General features: G+C 47.1%; 1 protein-coding gene, 1 long non-coding RNA gene and 1 other non-coding gene across 5 annotated transcripts; 2 read left to right on the top strand and 1 right to left on the bottom strand.

Annotated features, from left to right (window-relative positions):
• The first annotated feature begins 276 nt into the window (after positions 1-276).
• Positions 277-383, top strand: LOC117313479 (U6 spliceosomal RNA). Its single transcript, XR_004527985.1, has one exon. It is a non-coding gene; the product is annotated as a U6 spliceosomal RNA (small nuclear RNA).
• A 2,956-nt stretch (positions 384-3,339) lies between these two features.
• Positions 3,340-11,641, top strand: FUT4 (fucosyltransferase 4). 2 transcript variants are annotated; one of them, XM_019923810.3, is made up of 2 exons: positions 3,341-4,451; positions 4,842-11,641. In XM_019923810.3, the coding sequence occupies exon 2, from the start codon at positions 4,957-4,959 to the stop codon at positions 6,148-6,150; it is 1,194 nt and encodes a 397-aa protein (XP_019779369.1). In that variant the 5' UTR covers positions 3,341-4,451; positions 4,842-4,956; the 3' UTR covers positions 6,151-11,641. The 2 variants fall into 2 exon arrangements, with proteins under 2 accessions (XP_073664399.1, XP_019779369.1); XM_073808298.1 differs by having other exon boundaries at positions 3,340-11,641.
• Positions 11,642-17,363: 5,722 nt separating this feature from the next.
• LOC141279327 (uncharacterized) lies at positions 17,364-20,884 on the bottom strand. Of its 2 annotated transcripts, none has more exons than XR_012333367.1 (2): positions 20,467-20,884; positions 17,364-19,411 (listed from the first exon to the last, which is right to left on the bottom strand). It is a non-coding gene; the product is annotated as an uncharacterized lncRNA (long non-coding RNA). The 2 variants fall into 2 exon arrangements; XR_012333366.1 differs by lacking the exon at positions 20,467-20,884 and adding an exon at positions 19,991-20,441.
• Between the last annotated feature and the right edge of the window lie 1,831 nt (positions 20,885-22,715).

The following is a 22,715-nucleotide window of genomic DNA, read 5'->3' as shown; positions in this document are numbered from 1 at the left end:
GCACCTGCAGCTGACCGAGCTTGGTGCTCGTGGGCAGACTCAAGGCGGTCAGAACATGTTCTGAGGCATCCCTGGAAAACAGCAACTGTCTCTGGCGAGGAGCAGTAGGACAGGCTTAAAATGAATTCTTTCCCTGGGGAAGAACAAAGCAAGAGTTAGACTTCGAGGAACCACAGTTGGCCTGATTCTTGCCCCCAGAGAATTTGGAACTGAATAGGCCATTCTTGGCCCCATTGTGCATGGAGCCCTCATCTATCTTGATTAAATGAGCCTTGAATGCTCGCTTTGGCAGCACATATACTAAAATTGGAACGATACGGAGAAGATTAGCATGGTCCCTGAACAAGGAAGACATGCAAATTCATGAAGTGTTCCGTATTTTTTAAAAAAAGAAAAAAAAATGAGCCTTGAATTTTGGAGCTCCCCTCTACACATCTTTAGCAAATTCAGGGGCCAAAAGCCCTTCTTGATACCTGACTTTGTCATCATGCTTGCGACTGAGATCCAGTTTTTCCTGTGTAATATTTTGTGGAAACTGGGAGGCCTTTAAATACACGAAAGAAACATTTGTTTATTATTACCAAATTAAAAAGAATCATAGAATGTTTAAAGTTCTAAATTGATTTAGAATTCATTTAGAATAATAATAATTCCTTGCACAAGGCTGGTAGACACGTTGTGTTGGCCTCTGTCCACCATCCCTTCCCTCTTCTTCAGGGAACAGCACTTCACTTTTTCCTTTGGGCAACTACCTTCACCCCACTATTAGTCCATGAGGTTTATATGGGACTGATTCTACGCCCTAGATCCAGAAGAGGGTGTAAAGAGAGTCCACATCCCCTGACCACAGTGATTGCTTCGAGAATGAGCACCCTGTCCAGGTTGGGCCGATGAGACCCACCCTAATTTTTTTTTTTTTTTTTTTCTTTTTGTGGTACCCGGGCCTCTCACTGTTGTGGCCTCTCCCGTTGCGGAGCACAGGCTCTGGACGCGCAGGCTCAGCGGCCATGGCTCACGGGCCCAGCCGCTCCGCGGCATGTGGGATCTTTCCGGACCGGAGCACGAACCCGTGTCCCCTGCATCGGCAGGCAGACTCTCAACCACTGCACCACCTGGGAAGCCCCGAGACCCAGCCTAATCTGATGGAGTTTCCGAAGCTTGTCCCCGGGGTCCTGATTAATACATGTGTAGCATTTTACACGGAAAGCTTAAGGAGCTTCTTAAGGTCACAGCAAGTCATTCACATTGTCAGCTTCTCCTGATACTGGCCCACTTTCTAGTTGGGGAACAGTGATACCAAAAGATCATTTCAATAATACATTAAGAGCATTCATTCATTCATTCAAGTCTTCATTGAGATGATGAATACTACTAGATGCCTGGTTCTGTGCAAGAGATGGAGTTTGACTGAAACAGCCATGATTGCTGCCCAGTGATGTTCTGAAAGATGTGTATATGGGCACACACAGGAGGGGCATGTAACCTACCCTGGATGTGTTCATATGGGTGTCCAGGAAGGCTTCCTGGAGAAAGAGACTGGCTTCCTAAGTACCTCTGCATCTATTCTCCTTTAATTTTAATTTAATCTCATCCTCACAGCTACTGTCTTAGTTCAGGCTTTTTTTGTTTCAATCTGAATTATAGCAAGAGCTTTCTAACTGGACTGGATACTTCTACTCTTATCCTGGTCCCTAATATCCAACTCATTCTTTAGTGATGACAGAATGATTTGTTTCTTAGCAACATTTTACTGACATATTATATACATACATAAAATTACATATGTAAGCATACAGCTTGATGAATTTCCTCAACCAAGCACACCCATTAACCAGTGCCCACATCAATAAACACGGCCACCACACCAGAAGCCCATCTCACGTCCTCTTCTGTATACTCACCTCCTCCCACAAATGAGTTTTTAAAAATACTAATCTCAGGGCTTCCCTGGTGGCACAGTGGTTAAGAATCCGCCTGCCAATGCAGGGGACACAGGTTTGAGCCCTGGGCTGGGAAGATCCCACATGCCGCAGAGCAATTAAGCCCGTGTGCCACAACTACTGAGCCTGCGCTCTAGAAGCCGCAAGCCACAACTACTGAAGCCTGTGCAACTAGAGCCCATGCTCCGCAAGAAGCCACCACAATGAGAAACCCGCGCACTGCAACGAAGGGTAGCCCCCGCTCACCACAACTAGAGAAAGCCCACGCACAGCAACAAAGACCCAACGCAGCCAAAACTAAAATAAATAAATTTTAAAAAGAATACTAATCTCATTATATTGCTCCCTTGCTTTGTTACAGCCTTTCAAGGACTCTCCACAGGCTTCAGGATAAAACCCTATCTCCTTAGCCAAACTAAACTCTTGTAATTCCTAACCTACTATCCTGGTTCTCACTGCCTGGCCTTTGCATATGCTGCTTCTTCTGTTTAGACTAATGTCTAAGCCCTCTTCCTCCCCCATTTTAATCATTCCTAATTATTTCAGGAACCACCTTCTCAAAACCTTCCAAGATCCCTTCCTCTCCATAGATTCTGAAAGGTAGAAATAGTGGTTTTCATCCCAGTTTCCCAGTTGGCTAAATGAATAAATGAGAACACCTGGCTTTATTACTTTCCCTTAAAGCCTTTCCTCCTCTTGCCTCCTCCCCTCCATCCCTTTTAAGTAAGAACAAACCATTGCCCGGTGAATAAATGCATATAGTTTGTAGGTAAGTCATGACTTTTTCACTGATCCAGCCACTACCTTCTGCTTCGTATCCCCTCGCATACACCAAGATATGACTGAAGTAGGGACAGTTTGTGGTCCTGCACCCTACCAAGATAAGTGGACACAATGGAAATTGATATTCATGAGATCTGAGCCGTTCTGCCAGTAAAAAGTTGCTTTAATTGGAATATCTGAAGGATCTAAGGGAAAATTGGGAGTGGGGGGAGGATACAAGCAAGTAGGCTAACATTTACCAAATGCCAAACACAATGTTAGGCTCTATCTATGATGTCTTATTTAACTGAAGTTGGGGAGGAATGGGCATAAAGGTATAGATTTTTGAATTGCATAAAAAGAAAAGCCAATATGTCCTTTCCTTCCTTTGGTTGAATAAAGTTATTCATGCATTTATAGCTTTTTCTTTCTAATTAAAAATAAGAGTGGAGAATCACTGAAATTTCTAATTTCAAAGACAATTTGCTTAACTAGCTTGAAAAATGATTCTATAAAAACATTGTAAAAGTTTTTGGTGTGTAGGAGAAATTATCACTAGGTTGATGGGTACAGCCAGAGCACCTAGCGCTGTCCATTCAGCTCCCAAATTGTCACTGTGGGTGGGCAGGTAATGCCACTTGAAACTACCTAAATGAAACCATTTTTATAGAAGCTTTTACAATCTGTACTTGGTTTTCAATGAAAAAGTTCTGCACAATAAATCCAAATGGCATAACATCAAAAACACCTGACAGGATGGCCCCATTCCCAGCAAGTCTACTTATTCCCTAACATCTTGTAACTTACATGGCACTGGGCTGGGGCACCACCAATGCACTGCTGTGATCTAGAAATTCTCTCAAAACTGCCTCCTCTCCTTAGGTCAGCAGCCCACCCATGCCCTATTTAGAACTTTGCTGAATAAAAGTTAAATTACATAAATGAAGGCCAAAATCCAGAAATTCAAATTCAAGCCATCAGGGAAAAAAAACTCCTTAAGTCAAGGTAGAGGTAGATGCCTCAGTTGCTTCATTGATAAACCTGAAGAGGCCACTGTGATACTTACCCTTTATACCCTAAACTTGGATGCTATAATATTTATCTTAGTCATCGTTTTATAGTTCAGAGTGTTTTGCTGGATCTTCATGAGTGCAGATATTACGCTGTTTCTTAAGTGCTTAGTAAAATTAATGGTGTTGTTCATTCATTCATCCCACTGAATAGGCAGGAAATTCATAGCTCTGGTACAAAGAAAGCTATGAGCCAGCAGGCAGAAGCGTTCATTCAGTGGGGGAGCGAAGAAAAAGAATGTGTTTTCATTGCTCAGAAAATTTTCGATTCTTCTCTTTCCTCTTTTGGGGCTGTAGGCAAAGCGAATGTTCTCCTGACAGTAGGGTTTCCTTGAAAACTTGGTTTCACAAAATGCACCACCTTTGTGGGCCGCGCCGCGGGAGCTGACTGCACTACCTGCCTGCGTCGGCGGCAGGTCACGAGGTCAAGGTCGGCTTCGCGTAGGCTGCGCCTCTTTCAGCACGTTTCCTTGGCCTCGCGGGCTCCCTCCCTCCGGCAGGCGTCGCTGGCCATTGATGGGGCGAGAGGAAGGAAGCGGATCTTCGATCCCGCCCGGAGGCTCGGCACCCCTGGGCCGCCTTCCTCCCGTGCCCGCCTGCGCTCGCGCCGCCGCGGCTTCTGGAGGGTCTCGCGCCACCTGCCGGCGCCCAGGGATGGACCGGGCCCTCACTCTGGAAGGCAAGGATCTGGGCGGCCGCGATTGAGGGCTCGGGCGCAGCTGGGAGGGAATCCCCGGCGGGCGAGAGCACTAGCGCCAGGCCAAGGCGTGGGGTACGCGGAGAGGTCCGGGATCACGGCGACGGCATCCGGAGTCGCGGGCGGGGCGCTGCCGGGGAGTCCGGGAACCCTGGAGGGGCCGGGGAGTGGGCGGAGGTGCCGCAGGAGGCGTCCAGGGCTTGGCCGGGCTGGTCTGGTCGGGCGCGCAGTTGAGGGGAGGGACGGGGCTGCGCCGGGCTGGGCCGCCGCGTCTGCTTCCCTCGCCCTGGGCCCTCGCCGGGCGATGAGTGTTGAGGAAGAGAGGAAGACCTGCGGGCCTTTAGATACTGGGACCGCCCTTTCCCGCTCCAGGTCGGGCGGCGAGCAGCAACGAAGGCTGGACCCTCAGTGGCAGCATGAGAGCGGTCGCCGCCGCTCCGGGCTTGCGGCCGCGCGGCAGGCGGTAGCGGCTCTGCCGGCGCTCGCCATGAGCGCGCGGTGGGGCGGGCGGCGCACTCCGCGTGGAGGCCTGAGGCTGTCCGAGACCCATCTGGCGCTGATGGCCGCCAGCCTGGTGTGCAGCGCCGTGGTCGTCTATGTTTGCTGGAAGCAGCTGCCGCCCCTGCCCTGGGCCTCCTCCGTCCCGCCGCGGCGGGTGAGCGTGCTGCTGTGGTGGGAGCCCTTCGGGGGCCGGCACAGAGCCAAAAGGCCGCACCCCGATTGCCGGTTGCGCTTCAACATCAGCGGCTGCCTCCTGCTCACTGATCGCGCGGACTACGGGGAGGCCCAGGCGGTGCTTTTCCACCACAGAGACCTGGTGAGGGGACCCCAGGACTGGCCCCCGCCCTGGGGCGTCTACGTGCGCCCGGCGGAGGAGCAGCAGGTGCTGATGGACGACGAGGAGGAAGCCGCGGAGGCCTTAGCCCTGGCTGCCTCGGGCCCCAGGCCCCCCGGCCAGCGCTGGGTGTGGATGAACTTCGAGTCGCCCACCCACTCCCCGGGGCTGCAGAGCCTGGCAGGTAACCTCTTCAACTGGACGCTCTCCTACCGGGCCGACTCGGACATCTTCGTGCCTTACGGCTACCTCTACCCCAGGACCCATCCCAGCGAGCAGCCGCCGGGTCTGGTCCCGCCGCTGGCCCGGAAACAAGGGCTGGTGGCCTGGGTGGTGAGCAACTGGGACGAGCGCCAGGCGCGGGTCCGCTACTACCGCCAGCTGAGCCAGTACGTGACCGTAGACGTCTTCGGCAAGGGTGGGCCCGGGCAGCCGCTGTCCGATGTCGGGCTCCTGCACACAGTGGCCCGCTACAAGTTCTACCTGGCCTTCGAGAACTCGCAGCACCTGGATTACATCACGGAGAAGCTGTGGCGTAACGCCTTCCTGGCTGGGGCGGTGCCGGTGGTGCTGGGCCCAGACCGTGCCAATTACGAGCGCTTCATGCCCCGCCGTGCCTTCATCCACGTGGACGACTTCCCTGATGCCTCCTCCCTGGCGGCCCACCTGCAATTCCTCGATCGAAACCCAGCTGCCTACCGCGGATACTTCAGCTGGCGTCGGAGCTATGCCGTGCACGTCACCTCCTTCTGGGACGAGCCTTGGTGCCGGGCCTGCCAGGCTGTGCAGATGGCTGGGGACCAGCCCAAGAGCGTCCCTAACTTGGCTGGCTGGTTTCAGCGGTGAAGCCACCCTCCCCTGGCTGTAACCCAGGGAGGCCAAGTCGTCGGCTTTTGGATCCTCCGGATCCTCCGCTGTGCATCTCCTTAACTGCCGGATCATGGGACTGTATTTTCCAAACACCCATTTTTAATCTATTCCCATAGATTAAAGTTGACTTACCAAGTAATATTATTCAGCACAAAGACTGGGTGGGAAGGGTCCTGGGTGCTCATGGTTTTTGGACAACTAGCAGTTGGGCTTCCTCTGCTGTCCAAGGGCATCTGAGCTCTGGGGTGAAGATGGGGGCCTTCCTCCCCTTGTAACCAGTGCAGAGGTGAAGAAACAGCTTACCTACAAGAAACAATTGTCAGTGGCTCTGAATTTCCTCATGTGCCACAGGCCATATTTGTGGCCTGTGCTGAGTCCAAATCTCACACAATGCTCCTCCACTCACGTGACTGGGCCGAATGCGGCAAACCCCTGGTTTCAGAAAGAGCCTTGTTGCAGGATAGAGAAAGGACTGTGGCCACAGGTGGGTCTTTCTCTTTGTGCCTGGATTTCTCAAAGCGTCATCTCCTAAGAAAGGTGAGGAGGGTGGTCCAAGAATCCACTGACTTCCTTAACAAGTGCTGTTGTTTGTTCCCTTGCTTTATGAATGGAAACAAGATGCTGGATTGTCCTTGGAGAAGAGTTAAGATGAATATTTGGTGTACCTCACTTTACACAAATGTATTCTTGAAAAGCCGCTTTTAAATCAAATTCACTGTTTTAGAAGAGCGCAATATTTAATGGAACCCTATGGAGAATCCCTTTATAATGTGAATAATCATCTGCTAACTGATTTTTTCTGTGTCTATGTTTTTCTATAACCTGGATCTTTTAAAAAGCATATTAAAATTACAGATGTGAAAATAAAGCAGAAGCAACCTTCTTCTCCCTTCCTCCCAGAAAACCAGCCTGTGTTTACAAACAGAAGAGAAGGAAGCCACAGTGTCACTTTCCACAAAATTATTTATTTTGTGTCTTTACTGGAGCTGAAATTTAAAACTGGAAAGTCAGTCCTCCATGGGGTCCTGGCATTACCTGTCTGCAGAACAATGAAAGGGATTGCACTGTATTATGGAATCATGCAAAAGGAAGAAAGTTTCCTGTCTGTTAATAGCGGTTTTTGATTCTGTTTTAAGTTAAATGTTTAGTTGCTAGGGAATAGAACTTAATCAGTGCCTGCAGTAAAAACTTTATCTTTTGTTACAGAAATCTGCAGTTCTCCCTGGGGCCACCAGGTTCCCCTCCTGGTCTGCCCAGTAGTACAGTGGGTACATCCTCACATTTCTAGTGCCCTTGAGACTGTGCTGTGGGACCAACTTTGAAAATATATGCATTGACTTTAAAAGTTGTTGAATGAACAGCATATTAGGTGTCACCATGTACCTGCACCACGGGAAAAACAAAAATGTGTAAGGCTAGGTTCCTCTCTTTAAGGCTCTTATAATCTACCACTGTCAAAAAGTAAATAGTGGACTTTGATAAATCAATTGGCAGAACTTATTTGTTTAAAGTAACGTTCTTTTTTTAAAAATTTAATTTATTTTTGGCTGCATTGGGTCCTTGTTGCTGTGCGCAGTCTTTCTCTAGTTGCGGCAAGCGGGGACTACTCTTTTTTTGTTTGTTTGTTTGTTTTAATTTATTTTATTTTATTTTTGGCTGTGTTGCGTCTTCATTGCAGTGCGCGGGCTTCTCATTGCGGTGACTTCTCATTGTGGAGCACGGGCTTTAGGCGCCCAGGCTTCAGTAGTTGCAGCACACGGGCTCAGTAGTTGTGGCACGTGGGCTCTAGAGCACAGGCTCAGTAGCTGTGGTGCACGGGCTTAGTTGCGCTGCGGCGTGTGGGATCTTCCTGGACCAGGGCTCGAACCCATGTCCCCTGCATTGATAGCCACCAGGGAAGCCCCAGGCTACTCTTTGTTGAGGTGCGTGGGCTTCTCAATGTGGTGGCTTCTCTTGTTGCGGAGCACGGGCTCTAGGCGCGTGGGCTTCAGTAGTTGTGGCACACGGGTTCAGTAGTTGTGGCTCGCGGGCTCTAGATTGCAGGCTCAGTAGTTATGGTGCACGGGCTTAGTTGCTCCGCGCGTGTCCCCTGAATTGGCAGGCGGATTCTTAACCACTGCGCTACCAGGGAAGCCCCATTTTTTTTTTTTTTTTTGTGGTACGCGGGCCTTTCACTGCTGTGGCCTCTCCCGTTGCGGAGTACAGGCTCCGGACGCGCAGGCTCAGCGGCCATGGCTTACGGGCCCAGCCGCTCCACAGCATGTGGGATCTTCCCGGACCGGGGCACGAACCCGTGTCCCCTGCATCGACAGGCGGACTCTCAACCACTGCGCCACCAGGGAAGCCCAAATATGTTGACTGGGCATTAATCCAGTGGGATTTTTTGGGTTTTTTTCCTTTTTTTTGTTTGATTGACGTATAGTTGACTAACAGTGTTGTGTTAGTTTCAGGTGTACAGCAAAGTGATTCAGTTAATATATATATTATATATGTAGTATATATATATAATATATATTCTATATAGCATATATATTATAGATAATATACCTTCTTTTTCGGATTCTTTTCCACTATAGGTTATTACAAGATATTGAATATAGTTCCCTGTGCTATACAGTGGATCCTTGTTGTTTATCTGTTTTATACATAGTATTGTGTATCTGTTAATCCCAAACTCCTAATTTGGGGGGGAGGGATAAATTAGGAGTAAAGTGACATTCTTAGTAATACCATAAATCAATTATTAGAAAGCCAGTTGATTTAAAGCCTGAAATAATGGGTTTTTTTTCTCCTTGATTTATTATAATAAGCACCCTCAGTGACTGTTGTGGGTAAGGTCCAAGATTAATTAGGTTTATACAGAATTCTGCTGTAAACAGTAATTTTGCATTTGATTAGTACAATTAGCTGAATCATAAAGTAACTTTTATCTCTATGCATTTGTTCGAAACACTTACTAACGTCTAGGTGCTTCAATTCTCCCTTTTCCTTAAAAGGAGAAATTGAAATCCCTGGATAAAATGTCCTCATTAAAATATTATAGTATGGGCAGAATTACCAAATTATCAATAATTTGATAATTATCAAATTATATCAAAATAGACCCCCAATAAAGAAGGAAAGATTCTGTTCTTAAAATAAGTATTTATGAATTATTGGTCAGTGGTCTTGGTGTTATTGGGAATCTACGTGGGACAGTGGGGGATAGTTTGAAGGTAATCTGCCTTAACTCTGAATTCCAGCCATGTGACCTTGGGCAAATTAGTAATAACCCTGAGTCTCAACTTTCTTAACTGTAAAATGGGGCAAGGAATGACTTCACAGCTCCTTACGAGCTGTTCAGGAAATAAAGTAATAAGGTGCCTAACACATAGTGGTGACTCAATTGGTGACAGAGAGAGAGGTTTATTTCCCTTCTTGCAGTGGTTTCAGGGTGCCTCCTTATCCATTTATAGGGGTTGTAGAATTAAATCTCAGGGTATGTTACAGAATATATCTGAAATAAAAAGGAAGTGGCCTTCCTTTTTATTCATGTATTTCAAATGAATCCCTAAAGCTCAGCCATACTATTTCAAGAGTCATTACTGCCATTTAGGTTGAGCTAGAATTTGCAGACTAGGAAGAAGCACTGTGCTTTCTGTGAATTTTTTTTTAAAAATTGTTTTTGTTCTGGTTAATTTATATTGTTAAATAAGTATTATTTTACTAATGCTGTCCTTGGTATTAACTCTATTTAAAACTAATCATGTTATTTATTGAATACTTAGCATGAGGAAGGTATAATTGCAGTTTTATGTGCAAATTTGGGGTAAGGAAAAAACAATATATTTTTAGGCTAATTTCATCAAACAGCCAGAGAAATGTGGCAATTGCTCATTTTATATGATTTCATTTTTCAAGTCCTTCTAAATTGAGCAGGTTAAAATTTCACATACGCTAATATAAAAATACATAGGGATGCATCACATGTGTTTCAAAATGGCTTTCATAAACTTTTCTTTCAAATGTATTGCAAATTTAATGTAATATTTTTAGTGCTCGATGACTTTAATTACACGAGTACGCCTGAAATATTTGCATCAAGAAGACAGTCTGACTTGCTTTCAGTATTCACAGGTCCTTTCCAGTTTCCAAACCCTTCCTCAGCAGTAATTTAGAGGAGACAGGGTAGCTTCATGGAAAGAGCTCGCAATTTGGAGTCAAAACCTGGGTGTGTGGTTTTGCCACTTTCTGCCCCTGTGGCCCTGATTAGGCGAGTTACTTAAATTAGCGTGCTTCTTTATAATGCATGAATGCCCCTGCAAAACAAGGATTAAATGTGTTTGCCAGGGTGCTTTGTACATTGTAAAGTGCTATACAGTTACAGGATGCTCCAAATTTTCAAAGCTCTAGAGCAGGGATCAGCACACTTTTTCTGTAAAGGGCCAGAGAGTAGATATTTCAGGCATTGCCGGCCATACAGTCTCTGCTGCCACTACTCACCTCTGCTGTTGGTAGTACAAAAAGCAGCCACTGACAATCTGTAAACAGAGGCGGTGCCGGGATTTGGCCTGTGGGCTATAGTTTGTTAACTCTGCTCTAGACTTTTAGAGATAGGAATCTGAGAACCTACCTGCTGGGGTTTTCTTTTACGAATTGGAATTAGAGAATTTTGGCAGTTACTAGACCAGCTTTGCAACGTTTCCTAGTTGTCTCATCTCGGGTAAATTATTTAAGCTTTCTGCGTATTGAAATTCTCATCTCTAATTGAAGGTAATCATATATAATTTATGGAGGTGTTGGGAGAATTAGAAAAGACACTTAAAGTACTCAGGACAACGTCGGGCACACAGGAAGCACCTGGAAGATGTTAGCTGTGATGATCATCAGTCCATTTTACAGAAGGGGGACCTGGTTAAGGACTTACCTAAGGTTACAGTAATAGTGGCAGAACCAGCCGTGCTTGTGCAAGTCACAACTCCTTTGAGCCTCTGTCACTTGAACTGCAAAAGGAGGGGGTTGGACAACATCTTCTCTTGGGACCTTCTAGTTCCATTGCCCTCATTCCACTAACTGGCACCGTAGGGCTTAAAGAACTAATTTACCTCCCTAAGTGCCTTCCTTACAGTCTGGAAATGACTTACTACACAGCATCAGTAAACTGGTGGAAAATCCAGGCACCAGAGAGGGAGACTCTGATGTAGCATTAGTAAAATATATATCTATTTATATATAATATGTAATTATTATATTTTATATATGTGTGTATATATGATATATATATCTTTTTTTAATAACATGCCTTAAATATCAGGGAAGGGAGCCCAGCCCTTGGTAATTAGTATGGTGAATAATTGCAACGAACACAGTTCAAGTCATTCTTGGATATGTCTCAGGGACTTTTATGCTGCACATTCTTACAACAAATCAAGTATTTATGTACCCATGTTCAGATTATTTTGACAAAACGATTAAAGATGGAAAATGACTCCTTGTTTATAATGTATATTTCCCAGTCACTAATGTATTCAACAATGATACATGGGATGTTTCTTGGTCAAGGGATTTCTGTAAGTTCTTTGGTTCTAGAAGGGTGACTGAAGTGTGATGGCTTTGCCTTTTCTGAATTACACAAGGTCTCGTTCAACTCGTCCTCTGCTCTTTCTTGCCTGGCTTCTTCCCTTTAACCTAGTGACTCATCTCCAAGGGTGTAAGTAGTGTACCCTTTTCTGTCATTCCAGTTGACTTCACTGAGTGCTCTGATGCCCTCTGTACTGTCTCTAGCTCCTGTGAGCTAAATTAAATAATGCCATTTTTAAGAGAGGTAGAATAATGGGAATTCCCTGGCGGTCCAGTGGTAAGGACTCCTTGCTTTCACTGCTGAGAGCCCAGGTTCGATCCCTGGTCGGGGAACTAAGATCTCACAAGCTGCATGGCACGGCCAAAAAATAAAAAAAATTAAAGAGGTAGAATAAAGACTAGGAATGTGATGGTGGGCAGAGGCATCTTTCTTCTTAACAGCTTATGCTCAAATTATTAAAAGGGGAAAATATGAACTTGGAAAAACACTATTTACTTTCCCTTCTCCAATAGATGCACACTGATGTGCTCATTTAAGTATAGAGTTTGAAAAATGATGATAGCCAGCTGAGGGTAGAAGCAGGTGTGACAAGAAAAGAGGACTCAATAATGAAAGAGTTAAAAATGCGTTATAAAGCAGAATGGGTGGTGAATATATGTGGGGAGTGAAGAGGAAAAAGGAAAGACATTGGGGTAAATGAGTAAGAAGTGCTTGAAGAGACAGTGAGAAGATTCGATGGAAAAAGAGGAGAGGGAAGATGAGGGTGAAATGACAAAGAAGTACGATAAAGGAGGAACGTGTGCCCGGAGAATGAGAGAAGAGAGTAAAATCTACCATTCGAAGCCACTTTCCTCAAAAGAAACCTTTGTTCCAACTTGAAATGCAGCATCTGTTGTTAAGTGGGGAGTGAAATGACAAGGAGTCAGGAACTTAACAAGGAATAAAGTGACATTTCAGCAGAAATATAAAACTGGCCCGTGATTGGTTACAACAGATTCTTCTGATTGCTTCTTTTTCATCTCGGAAAAATCACTTTCATTGCAGTTTTTTTTTTTGTTTTTTGGGTTTTTTTTTCTTTATATTTCCAGTCAGCATACTTGGACTGTCCTCAATATCTACTTTTAGAGAAATTTATTATTTTTTAAGATAGCCGTAATCAATTGACTCCTTTGAAGAAGGGTCGTTGGGAAATCTGGAGGGGATTCAGAACATCTGATACCTTATTAGTGTCATGGGGAACCCTACTATAAAACTATTTCAAGTAAGTTGTAAAGAATTGGATTTTTTGAGATTGTCAAATGAATGTTTCTGAAAATTACTGAAGCTTCCCTAAATATACTAAAAAATGATGCCCTGTCAGGTCGAGTGCTAAAATCTTAATCTGAATTATTTTGCAAAGAGGGGGAAATGGACTATTCAGCAACATTTTACATACATTTCTTGGGTGTCTTCTCTGCAGGCACTATGCTAGGACTTGGGGATGTAAATAAAACTAAGGCAAGGACTCTGCACTCAAAAAGTGTATGTTCTACTGGGAGAAACACATTTTGACAAACAATTCTAACACACAAGTGCTGTCATAAGAAAGACGTCACAGAAAGACGTATTAGATCATGTGCAGAATCACAGAATTTAAGGGGACAGAAAGCAAACTCTCAGTAGTAGCCTCAGAGGGGTCGGAGGAGCACATGTCAGGAACGAACTTCCTCCATCACAGGCTAAGTCTTCGTAATGTTCTTTATGAAGAATACAAGTGCGACAGCCTCTAGTCTCAACATTTATCTACCTGATTATTTTCACTAACACTACAGTTAAAACTAAATGCCATTATTAAGCATCACCTTCAAAATGACTAATCTCTAAAGGGATTTTGCTCTCCTAGCAACTAGGCACACCTACCCTGACCCTATGATTTTCTCCTTCTTATAATGTCAGATAAACATTTTAGAAATCTCTGTTTCACTTCCTGAAACTTATTCTGAAATACAATGAAGCACAACCATCTTACTGATCAAACAGAAACACCTTCTGATAAAAATGAGTCTCATCTAAGGACTTATCAAGCCTCCCTTTTTTTTTTTGCGGTACGCGGGCCTCTCCCTGCTGTGGCCTCTCCCATTGCGGAGCACAGGCTCCGGACGCGCAGGCTCAGCGGCCATGGCTCACGGGCCCAGCCGCTCCGCTGTATGTGGGATTTTCCCGGACCGGGGCACCAACCCGTGTCCCCTGCATCGGCAGGCGGACTCTCGACCACTGCGCCACCAGGGAAGCCCAAAGCCTCCTTCTTTGGGAGGTATACATTTGTGGTTTTAAACAAGGATTCTTTGCTAGAAATTGTAGTTCACCAATATGTGTTATTTATTAAGCTCTTACTGTATGCGGGATGCTGTACATATTTCTTTTCTATTTTTTAAGTCTTTACATTAAAGGCATTGTGGTAGTCAGTCCCTAAGATGAATCTAAGATTCACCCCTAAGATGACGCCCATTGGCTCCTCCTCCTGGTGTCCACACCCTTGTATAATTATCTCCTTTTGGGTTTGGTCTGGATTTAGTGACTCATTTCTAAAGAGAAGAATATGGCAGAAGTGAAAGACTGACACTTCAGAGATTAGGAGATAAAAAGCCTGGTTTTCCATTCCGGGGCCCTTTCCTGCTTTCTAGCTTGCTTGCTCTGACCTGCTGTGAGCTACCCTGGGGCAGGAAACAGAGGGAAGCCCTCTGGCCAACCCAGTGAGGAATGAAACCCGCAGTCCAACAGCTCAAGAGGAACTGAGTCTGGCCTCCTAGACACGTGAGACTCCAGATGAGACTCCGGTCCTGGCTGATATCGTAACCGCAACCTCCTGAGAGACCCTGAGTCAGAGGCCGCAAGGTGAGGCAGGCCCAGATTCCTGACCCACAGGATCTATGAGGTAATAAATGTTTGTTGTTTTAGGGTTTGTTTGGGGGTATTAGATAACTAATGCAGGTATTACCCCCATTTTAGAGGTAAGAAAACTGAGAAACAGGTTAGGCATGTACAATACTGCAGCTAGTACCTGAGCCAGGATTCTAATACATGTCCATTTAATTTCAAATCTTTTGTTATAGTACTCTTTCATTAAGTCCAACTTTTGCAGTAACTGTGATGTGTGCCCCTCTGTCCTAATTTACATAAGTTTTGCCAATCTTCTGCTGCTTTTATGGGTAATCTTCTCAACTACTCTGAATCTGCATTTTCTCATCTGTAAAATGTGGGGGCACATATGTAGTGCTGGCTTACCAGGAAGCTTGCTGGGACTTCAGTGTCTGGACATTTGGAAAGAAGCAGGAGCTAGAACTGCAGAGGGCTTAGACCAGGTCAACAGACTCACTAGAGGCAATGCCTTTGGGTGGTTGCCAGCATCTCTTACCATGGTATTGACAAGAGCCTGGAGACCTCATGGTGAGGGCCAGTATCAACTTAATAGCAGTTGTGATCTTGTGGATTGAGTACAAGAGTCTCCAGGTGGACATGACTTGGGGCCAGATGGGTAGCAGCAGCCTTGCTGTTTCAGGTGGTCAGTCCATGAGGTTTAAAGCAGGATCACAGCAATGGGCTAGGCGTGCAGAAATGGGGTCCAGTCCCTAGGTGGATAAGGTTGGCAAAAGCTAGAGAAGATTCTAAGTCTTCTGAGTAGGGCTGGGGAAGGAGACTAGAAAACATAACTGCTCTTCTTTTTTGTTTCAAAAAAGAAACAAAACAAACCAAAATGTTTTTGTTTCAAAATCTTTCCAGTATCCTTGAGGCCTTACATGATCTAGGCAGGTCTGACACGATCAGACCTCACGTCAATTCCTCTCTGCTCTGGCCACACCAGCCTCCTCACTCTTCCTTGAATACACAGGCAGACTCCTGCCTAGTGTATTTGCACCGGTGGCTTTTCTTGTCTGGAAAGAACTTCCCCCAGATATCCTCTTAGACGATTCTCATGTCCTGCAAATCTTTTCTCAAAGGTCACCTTCTCAATGAGGCCCGCATTGACCACACCAGTAGAATAGCCATCTACCCTCCCCCTCACGTGTATACTCGGAATCACTTTCCTCAAAGCTCTAACCAACCTCTAACATAAACACTTCCCTCATTTACTATGCTTATAGTATAGTCTCCCTCTTACCAACAGAACATATGCTCCACAGGGCCAGCAATGTTTGCTTGTTTTTAGCTCACCGAGGTTTCCTAGATGTAAAAATACTGTGTCATATATCTGACACACAACGGATATCAGTTGAGTGAATGATCAGTATAGAGCACCTCCCTATTCTAGAGACAGTATCTTTATTAATGGAACCTCAGGCCAAATGCTGTTGCGTGGCAGCTGCAGCACAGCAGCCACTCACACTGACATCAGTGCCACCTGTACTTTCCTCACGAGCACTGCCTTCCCTTCCCTCCACCAAGCTCCCCCCTCACACCAACCCTCCTGCATACTACAGCACACAATTCAGTTTCTCTCTTCAGAAACGATGAGCCTAGGCTTGTAGCTCCCATTTTCTAAGCAACTGTGAGTTGAATTAGACTCTATAAATCCATGAGTTTGCATTGGAGCCAGCACTCCGATTATGAGAGCTAAGGGCAGAGAGAGGGGGCAGGTTGCAGAGAAGCTAGAAACCCAACAGGAATTTAATTAAGATGAGAAACTACCAGATCCCTCTTCTCTGCTCATTCCAGGATCTGGTTCTTTAAAAAAATATTGGTAAAGTATGGGAAGAATAATCCAAGAAACACCCCTAGAAAAAGGGCAAGAGCTGGATGAGTCGGAAAATTCATCTCAATACCACAGAGACTCCTGCGTGCAGGGGCTTCCCTGAGACTTGTGGGGACGATGACAGGCAAAATGACTCCTGCTACTGTCAGAAAGAGGGGACACGCCGAGGAGAATGAGACCAGAACTCTAAACACGAAAAAGAACAGGCATAATCCAAAAGAACACCACAGAGGCGAAACATAAACACACAAAAGATGGGAGCTGAGGGCCGGACCCAGGCCTGAACCTAGGCTGACCCGGCTACATGAAGCCCTCACTGCCCATGGTCCTAGAAACAGGACGGGAACAAGGTGATGTCTAAGTCCTTGTGATCACAGGTGCTGGTGGGACAAGGCTCTACCAAAGGGACAAGGACAAAGGAGAAGAGAAGATGACCCAGCTGAGGAGTGACCACACCCAAGCCCAGGATGCACTGAGCACTGGTGCACTGAGCCCTGATGCACGCCCCGTCCATGCTCGCTCTTCAGTCTTCCCCATCCCACCCCGGCCCCCAACAGCAAACACGTGCATGCTGGAAGGTTCTCAGTGCTTCCGTTTACTTCCCGCCTCAAACTTTAGGAATCTTCTCCTTTATTTATTTCTTTATGTTTTTTGCGGTATGCGGGCCTCTCCCTGTTGCGGCCTCTCCCGTTGTGGAGCACAGGCTTCGGACGCGCAGGCTCAGCGGCCATAGCTCACGGGTCCAGCCGCTCCGCGGCATGTGGGATCTTCCCAGACCGGGGCACCAACCCGTGTCCCCTGCATCGGTAGGCGGACTCTCAACCACTGTGCCACCGGGGAAGCCTCTCTTCTCCTTTATTAACCCATCAACCCCACAAGACACAAATTAGAAACGAGAAATTCATATCCGGTTTTTTATTTTCCATAAGGAAGTAAAACATTATTAGTACAACGTGGGGTCAAGTCAGGGATGGAGATGGCCCAGCGCTGCCTCTGATGGAACAGGAAAGCTGACTGGGGAAGAGAACACAGGTCATGTGGAGAGGGGGTCCTGGTGGGCAGGGGTGGACCAGTCTCCCAACCTCCTCACGTGATGCTAATAGGAACACAGACACATTCAGATACCACCTGCGAGAAAAGAGGTCAGGGGACCTTGATGTCACATGGCAAGAGAGTGAACAAATTTTGCATCACTAGTCTCACACAGAGGCAGCTGTCTCACACCGCAGAAGAAAACAACCGCGAACAAATTCAGGCCAGTCACTAACTGTTGACATTCTCAACAGTCCACGCGTGCTCAGAATGTCCCACTCAAAGAATCTCCATAACCCTGTTATGTCCCCTCTGCTCCAACCCCTCCCTCACTCCAGGCCCCCAGGCTCTCACCTTTAGGATCTGTGAAAGACACATCAGAGCACTGATCATTTTCACTGACTGGGGTAGAGCAAAAACAGAATGTGGTCAAAGCCCAGAGATGTGACTAAGGGAGAAATTATGGGCTGGGTGAGGTCCCGGCCATGGGCTCCTGCCTACACCCTCCCACGTTTCTCAGGGATCAACCCCCATCCCCACCCAAACTTAGTGCAGCCTGAGCAGAGCTCCCTCCTTTTTGTTGGCTGTGGGAAAAACACATCACGTGAGAGGCCAGGGAGAAGACTGGACCATGAGATCCTAGACAAACCCCCTAGTCCTGGACTACAGAGAAGTTCCTAGAACTGTGACTGAAGACTCAGGGCAGGATGTGGAAACATGAAGAAAGGGGATGTAGAAGAATTGGACCAAATGCCCTCCTGGATGTCTGTCCTCAGCAGGGACCTTCCCCTCCGATCTTTGAGTGTCAGGGATCAGGTCCGCACACCAGAATTATCAAGGCGAAAATTTTGTCTTTCATTCTCACAAGTGCTTTACAAAAAAGTAAGGGTTAGCAATTAGCTCCAGACTGGGCAAGTACCTGTGTGTGGATCATATTTCCCATTAATGAGACAAGGCCAACTTCTACCTAAGGCTTAAAACCCTCCAATGGGATAAGAAAACTCAGATCCCCTCCCTCCCTTCCCTACCTGACCTGCTTCTTCCTTCACATCACAGTTCTAGTCACCACAGCAGGGACCACAAACAGAAACAGGCCAACAAAGATGCCCATGGTGGGGATGGTGAGATGAGGGGCCCAGACCTCAGGCTTGAGCCCTGACCTTGCTGAAGGTGTCCAGAAGGGCTTCTGCTTTCTCTGAGAAGCTCCACCTCTTAGCCCCCTCCTTATACCATCTCAGGGTGATGGGCTTGTTGCACTAAGCAGACGTATCTCAGCTCCTCTCCTAAAGGCATGCCCATGGCCACCCACTTCTGGAAAGCCCTTGTCTCCGCAAGTTCCATGTCCTGGATCTGGACCTTCCTGTCACACTGCCAGCTCAGAGCGATATCTGCAGGGTAGAAGCCCAGGGCCCAGCACCTCAGGGTGACCTCAGGGGCAGAGATGAGGTGGTGGGCTACGTGCATCTTTGGGGATTCTGAGGAGGAAGACTCAGAAAATTCACACTTTGGGTTACCTTCACAGGCCACTGAAGCAGCACTCGTGCCCATCCTGAGAATGGACAGGACAATTGGTTTAGCAGGAGGAAGCAGAAACCCCAGACATCAGCCTGGACTGGCGAATCTGGGATAATCTTCTACTCCTTGGAAAGTTCTAAAATCAGGGTGAGAGCCTGTGGTAGGAGGCTCCAAGTCTCTAAGAAGGAGAACACAGACTGCTGTTCCTGACCGGGGTAGAGGGTGAATGACTTAGATATACCGGAATCAGGCCTCCAAGGATGTCCTCAGGCAAAGAACAAGAGCTTGAGAGAGAAGGTCGTGGTTCACAAGACAGCTGCCGGGGTCAAAGGGAACGGCTGATCAGTCGTTTCAGGGATCGTCTCCCCCTCCATTGCGAGGGACTGTGTTCCTTAACAGTCCTTTAAGGAAACCAACATTAAAAATTAAATTGTATTATTTGGTTTATGTAGCAGTCTCAAAAAGACAGAGCCGTAGTGGTGGAGAACAGATTAGTGGTTGCCAGGAGTTGGAGGTGGGGCGGAGGATGTGAACACAAAAGGGAAGCCTGAGAGAGTGTTTTGGGGGTGACTAAACTGTTCTATTTATGTATTGGATTATGGTGATGGTTGTACGAATCTATGCATGTGTTAAAATTTATGAAATTGTACATCAAAAAGAGTCGATTTTAATGTGTGATAATTAAAAATAAAAACAAAAATAGAAAAAAAAAGGAATAAAGAAAGAAAGGCGAGCCCTCTGGGCCAGTCGCTCTGTAGTACAGAAGATGAAAATCTAGGTGGACTTCTTCTACAGAGCAGCAGGAGGGGCGGTATTCTGACGCTGATTCCACTTTTCCCTCTTGTGGGAAACTAGCCCCAGCCCAAGGGGAGGTCGGGGAGATCCGCTTCAGCGTCCCCGTCCTGTCAGATTCTCCAGGTGTCTGGGGTACCACTCCAAGCACTCCCGCTCCAAGTAGTTCCTGTGCCGCTCCGCCTCACCGGCTGCCTCCCGCTCGCGCGGGTGATGTGAGCCGCCCTGCCCTCCGCGAGCTCAGACCGCGCCGTCGTTCAGGGCGACGTAACCGGCGCCATCAGAGGCGTCCTATTCACTGTACCCAGCGGAGGAGGCGCGCAACACGGGACGGATCGCATCCACCAAACCACTCGTGTGTCTGAGACCCTGGCCCCGCCCCGACCAGCCACGCCCACACAACCCCGTCCACGTTAAGCCCTGCCCACTTAGCCCCGCCCCAAAGCCAGCCTCTCCCGGACCTCTGGGCAGTGATTATAGCCTAAACCAGGGGTCCGCAACCCCTGGGCTGCTGACCGGTCCCGGTCCCCGGCTTGTTAGCAACAGGGCCTCTCAGCAGGAGGTGAGCAGCGGGCTAGCGAAGCTTCATCTGCTGCTTCCCATCACTCGCATTACCACCGGAACCATCCGCGCTCCCCTGCTCCCGAACGAAAATTTGTCTTACACAAAACCGGTTCCTGGTGCAAAAAAGTTGGGGACTGCTGGCCTAAACTGAAAATGAAACCGGGTGAAAGAAGCCGCGGGCTCCTTCCGGGTGGAAGGGGCTGGGCGGGCGGGTGCCGCAGCCTCCCAGCGAAGCTCGGGGCGACCGCGGTCCATCTGTTGGGATGGGGGTCATGACCTGGAACCAGGCACGGGTCGCTCACAGGGTTCGCTCTGGTTGTAGTAGCCGCGCAGGTGTTCAGGATCCTGGTGAAATACCAGGGCTCCCGGCCACCGGCTGGGACGCAGTGTTGAAACACTGCAGAGAGTGGGAGCATGGCGGTGGGGACGCGCTGAGAGCCCCCATCTCCCCACTCCCGCACTGGTGCCGGGGCCGAGGTCTACGCGGCCGGGAGGGGAGGAGAGGGTGAGGGGGGTAGAGAAGAGGGGAAAGGGACAGCGGGACAGAGACAGGCCGCGACTTTAGGGGTGGGCGAGAGGAGGGGGCGGGACACGGGGGAGGGCCGGGCCCGGGTCCAGGTGGCGGAAGGGTCGGGGCAGAAGAGGCTTTCCCCGGGGTCCTCAGCTCCGGCCAGGCGGTCCCTTAGCTCTTCCTCCACAAATGCCGTTTCTCTCTTGATCCCGCACTCCCGGGTCCGTCCACCCCCTCCCCGTCCCCGAGAGCAGCAAGAGGAAGGGTTAGGGCGCCGTGATCTGGATCCAGGGGGTCTGGGAAGAATCAGTCCCGGCCCGTGCGGACTCTTAACCGAGAATCTCGGTGACCCTGATTGACTTCCCCAGAAATCGGACCCACTATGGGAGGGCGAACTGGGGCAAGATCGCGTACTCTAGCAGGAGGGTCTGACACAGATTGTGAGGGGAAAAAGTGAACCTCCCGGCGGATGGGGATGCCCCAACACTGAGCTTTCTGTATCTGAAACACTGCTCTCGGGTCCTGAGACCCTGAGAGCCACACCCAGGACCTGGTGTTTGCCCCGACCCCTCTCCTGCCTTGAGCATTCTTTGTCACACTGTCTCCCTTAGTCCTGCCCCAGGAGATGACTCATCCATTCTCAAAACATTTTGAATCAATATTATATGTACATAGTCTTAGAATTAGTGAGGACCCTAAGGATAATTTTTTAAAAATTTTTATTGGATTATAGTTGATTTAAAATGTTGTGTTACAGACCTACTAGAGAATGAACTTGAGGATACGGAGAGGGGGAAGGGTAAGCTGTGACAAAGCAAGAGACTGGCATGGACATATATACACTACCAAATGTAAAATAGATAGCTAGTGGGAAGCAACCGAATAGCACAGGGAGATCAGCTCGGTGTTTTGTGACCACCTAGAGGGGTGGGATAGGGAGGGTGGGAGGGAGGGAGATGCAAGAGGGAAGAGATATGGGGACATATGTATATGTATAACTGATTCACTTTGTTATAAAGCAGAAACTAACACCATTGTAAAGCAATTATACTCCAATAAAGATGTTTAAAAAATAAATAAATAAAATAAAATGTGTTAGTTTCAGGTGTACAGCAAAGTGATCCAGTTATACATATATTAATTCTTTTTCAGATTCTTTTCTCATATAGATTATCACATAAGTTTGTTTTCAATATCTGTAAGTATGTTTCTGTTTTGTAAGTAAGTTCATTTGTATCATTCTTAAAAATTAGATTCCACATATGAGTGATATCATATGATATTTGTCTTTCTCTGACTTACTTCACTCAGTATGATAATCTCTAGGTCCATCCATGTTGCTGCTAATGGCATTATTTCATTCTTTTTTATGGCTGAGTAATATTTCATTGTATATATGTACCACATCTTTTTTGTTGTTGTTGTTGCAGCGTGCAACTTGTGGGATTTAGTTCCCTGACCAGGGATTGACCCGTGCCCCCTGCAGTGGAAGTGCAGAACCCTAACCACTGGACTGCCAGGGAATTCCCAGTACCACATCTCTTTTTTTTTATCCATTCCTCTGCTGATGGACATTTAGGTTGCTTCCATGTCTCGGCTATTGTAAATAGTGCTGCAGTGAACATTGGGGTGCAGGTACATTTTCTAATTATGGTTTTCTCTGGATATATGTCCAGTAGTGGGATTGCTGGATCATATGGTAGTACCCTAAGCATAAGTTTGTTTATGTAGGTTTTATCAAGCAATATTTACCATACTAGGAATAAAACAGTTTTTAAAATTTTTGTTAATTTATTTAGAATGGTATTAATGACCTATTACATGATTTTTTGAGAGAT

This window comes from Tursiops truncatus, chromosome 8, assembly GCF_011762595.2.
Source record: "Tursiops truncatus isolate mTurTru1 chromosome 8, mTurTru1.mat.Y, whole genome shotgun sequence".
In the NCBI taxonomy this organism is placed as follows: domain Eukaryota; kingdom Metazoa; phylum Chordata; class Mammalia; order Artiodactyla; family Delphinidae; genus Tursiops; species Tursiops truncatus.
Note: the sequence above shows the minus strand (reverse complement) of the source record. Positions and strands in the feature narration are given on the sequence as shown.

Excerpts from the sequence above, each read along its gene's own strand:
- FUT4 (XM_073808298.1), top strand. The coding sequence starts at position 4,774 with ATGAGTGTTGAGGAAGAGAGGAAGACCTGCGGGCCTTTAGATACTGGG.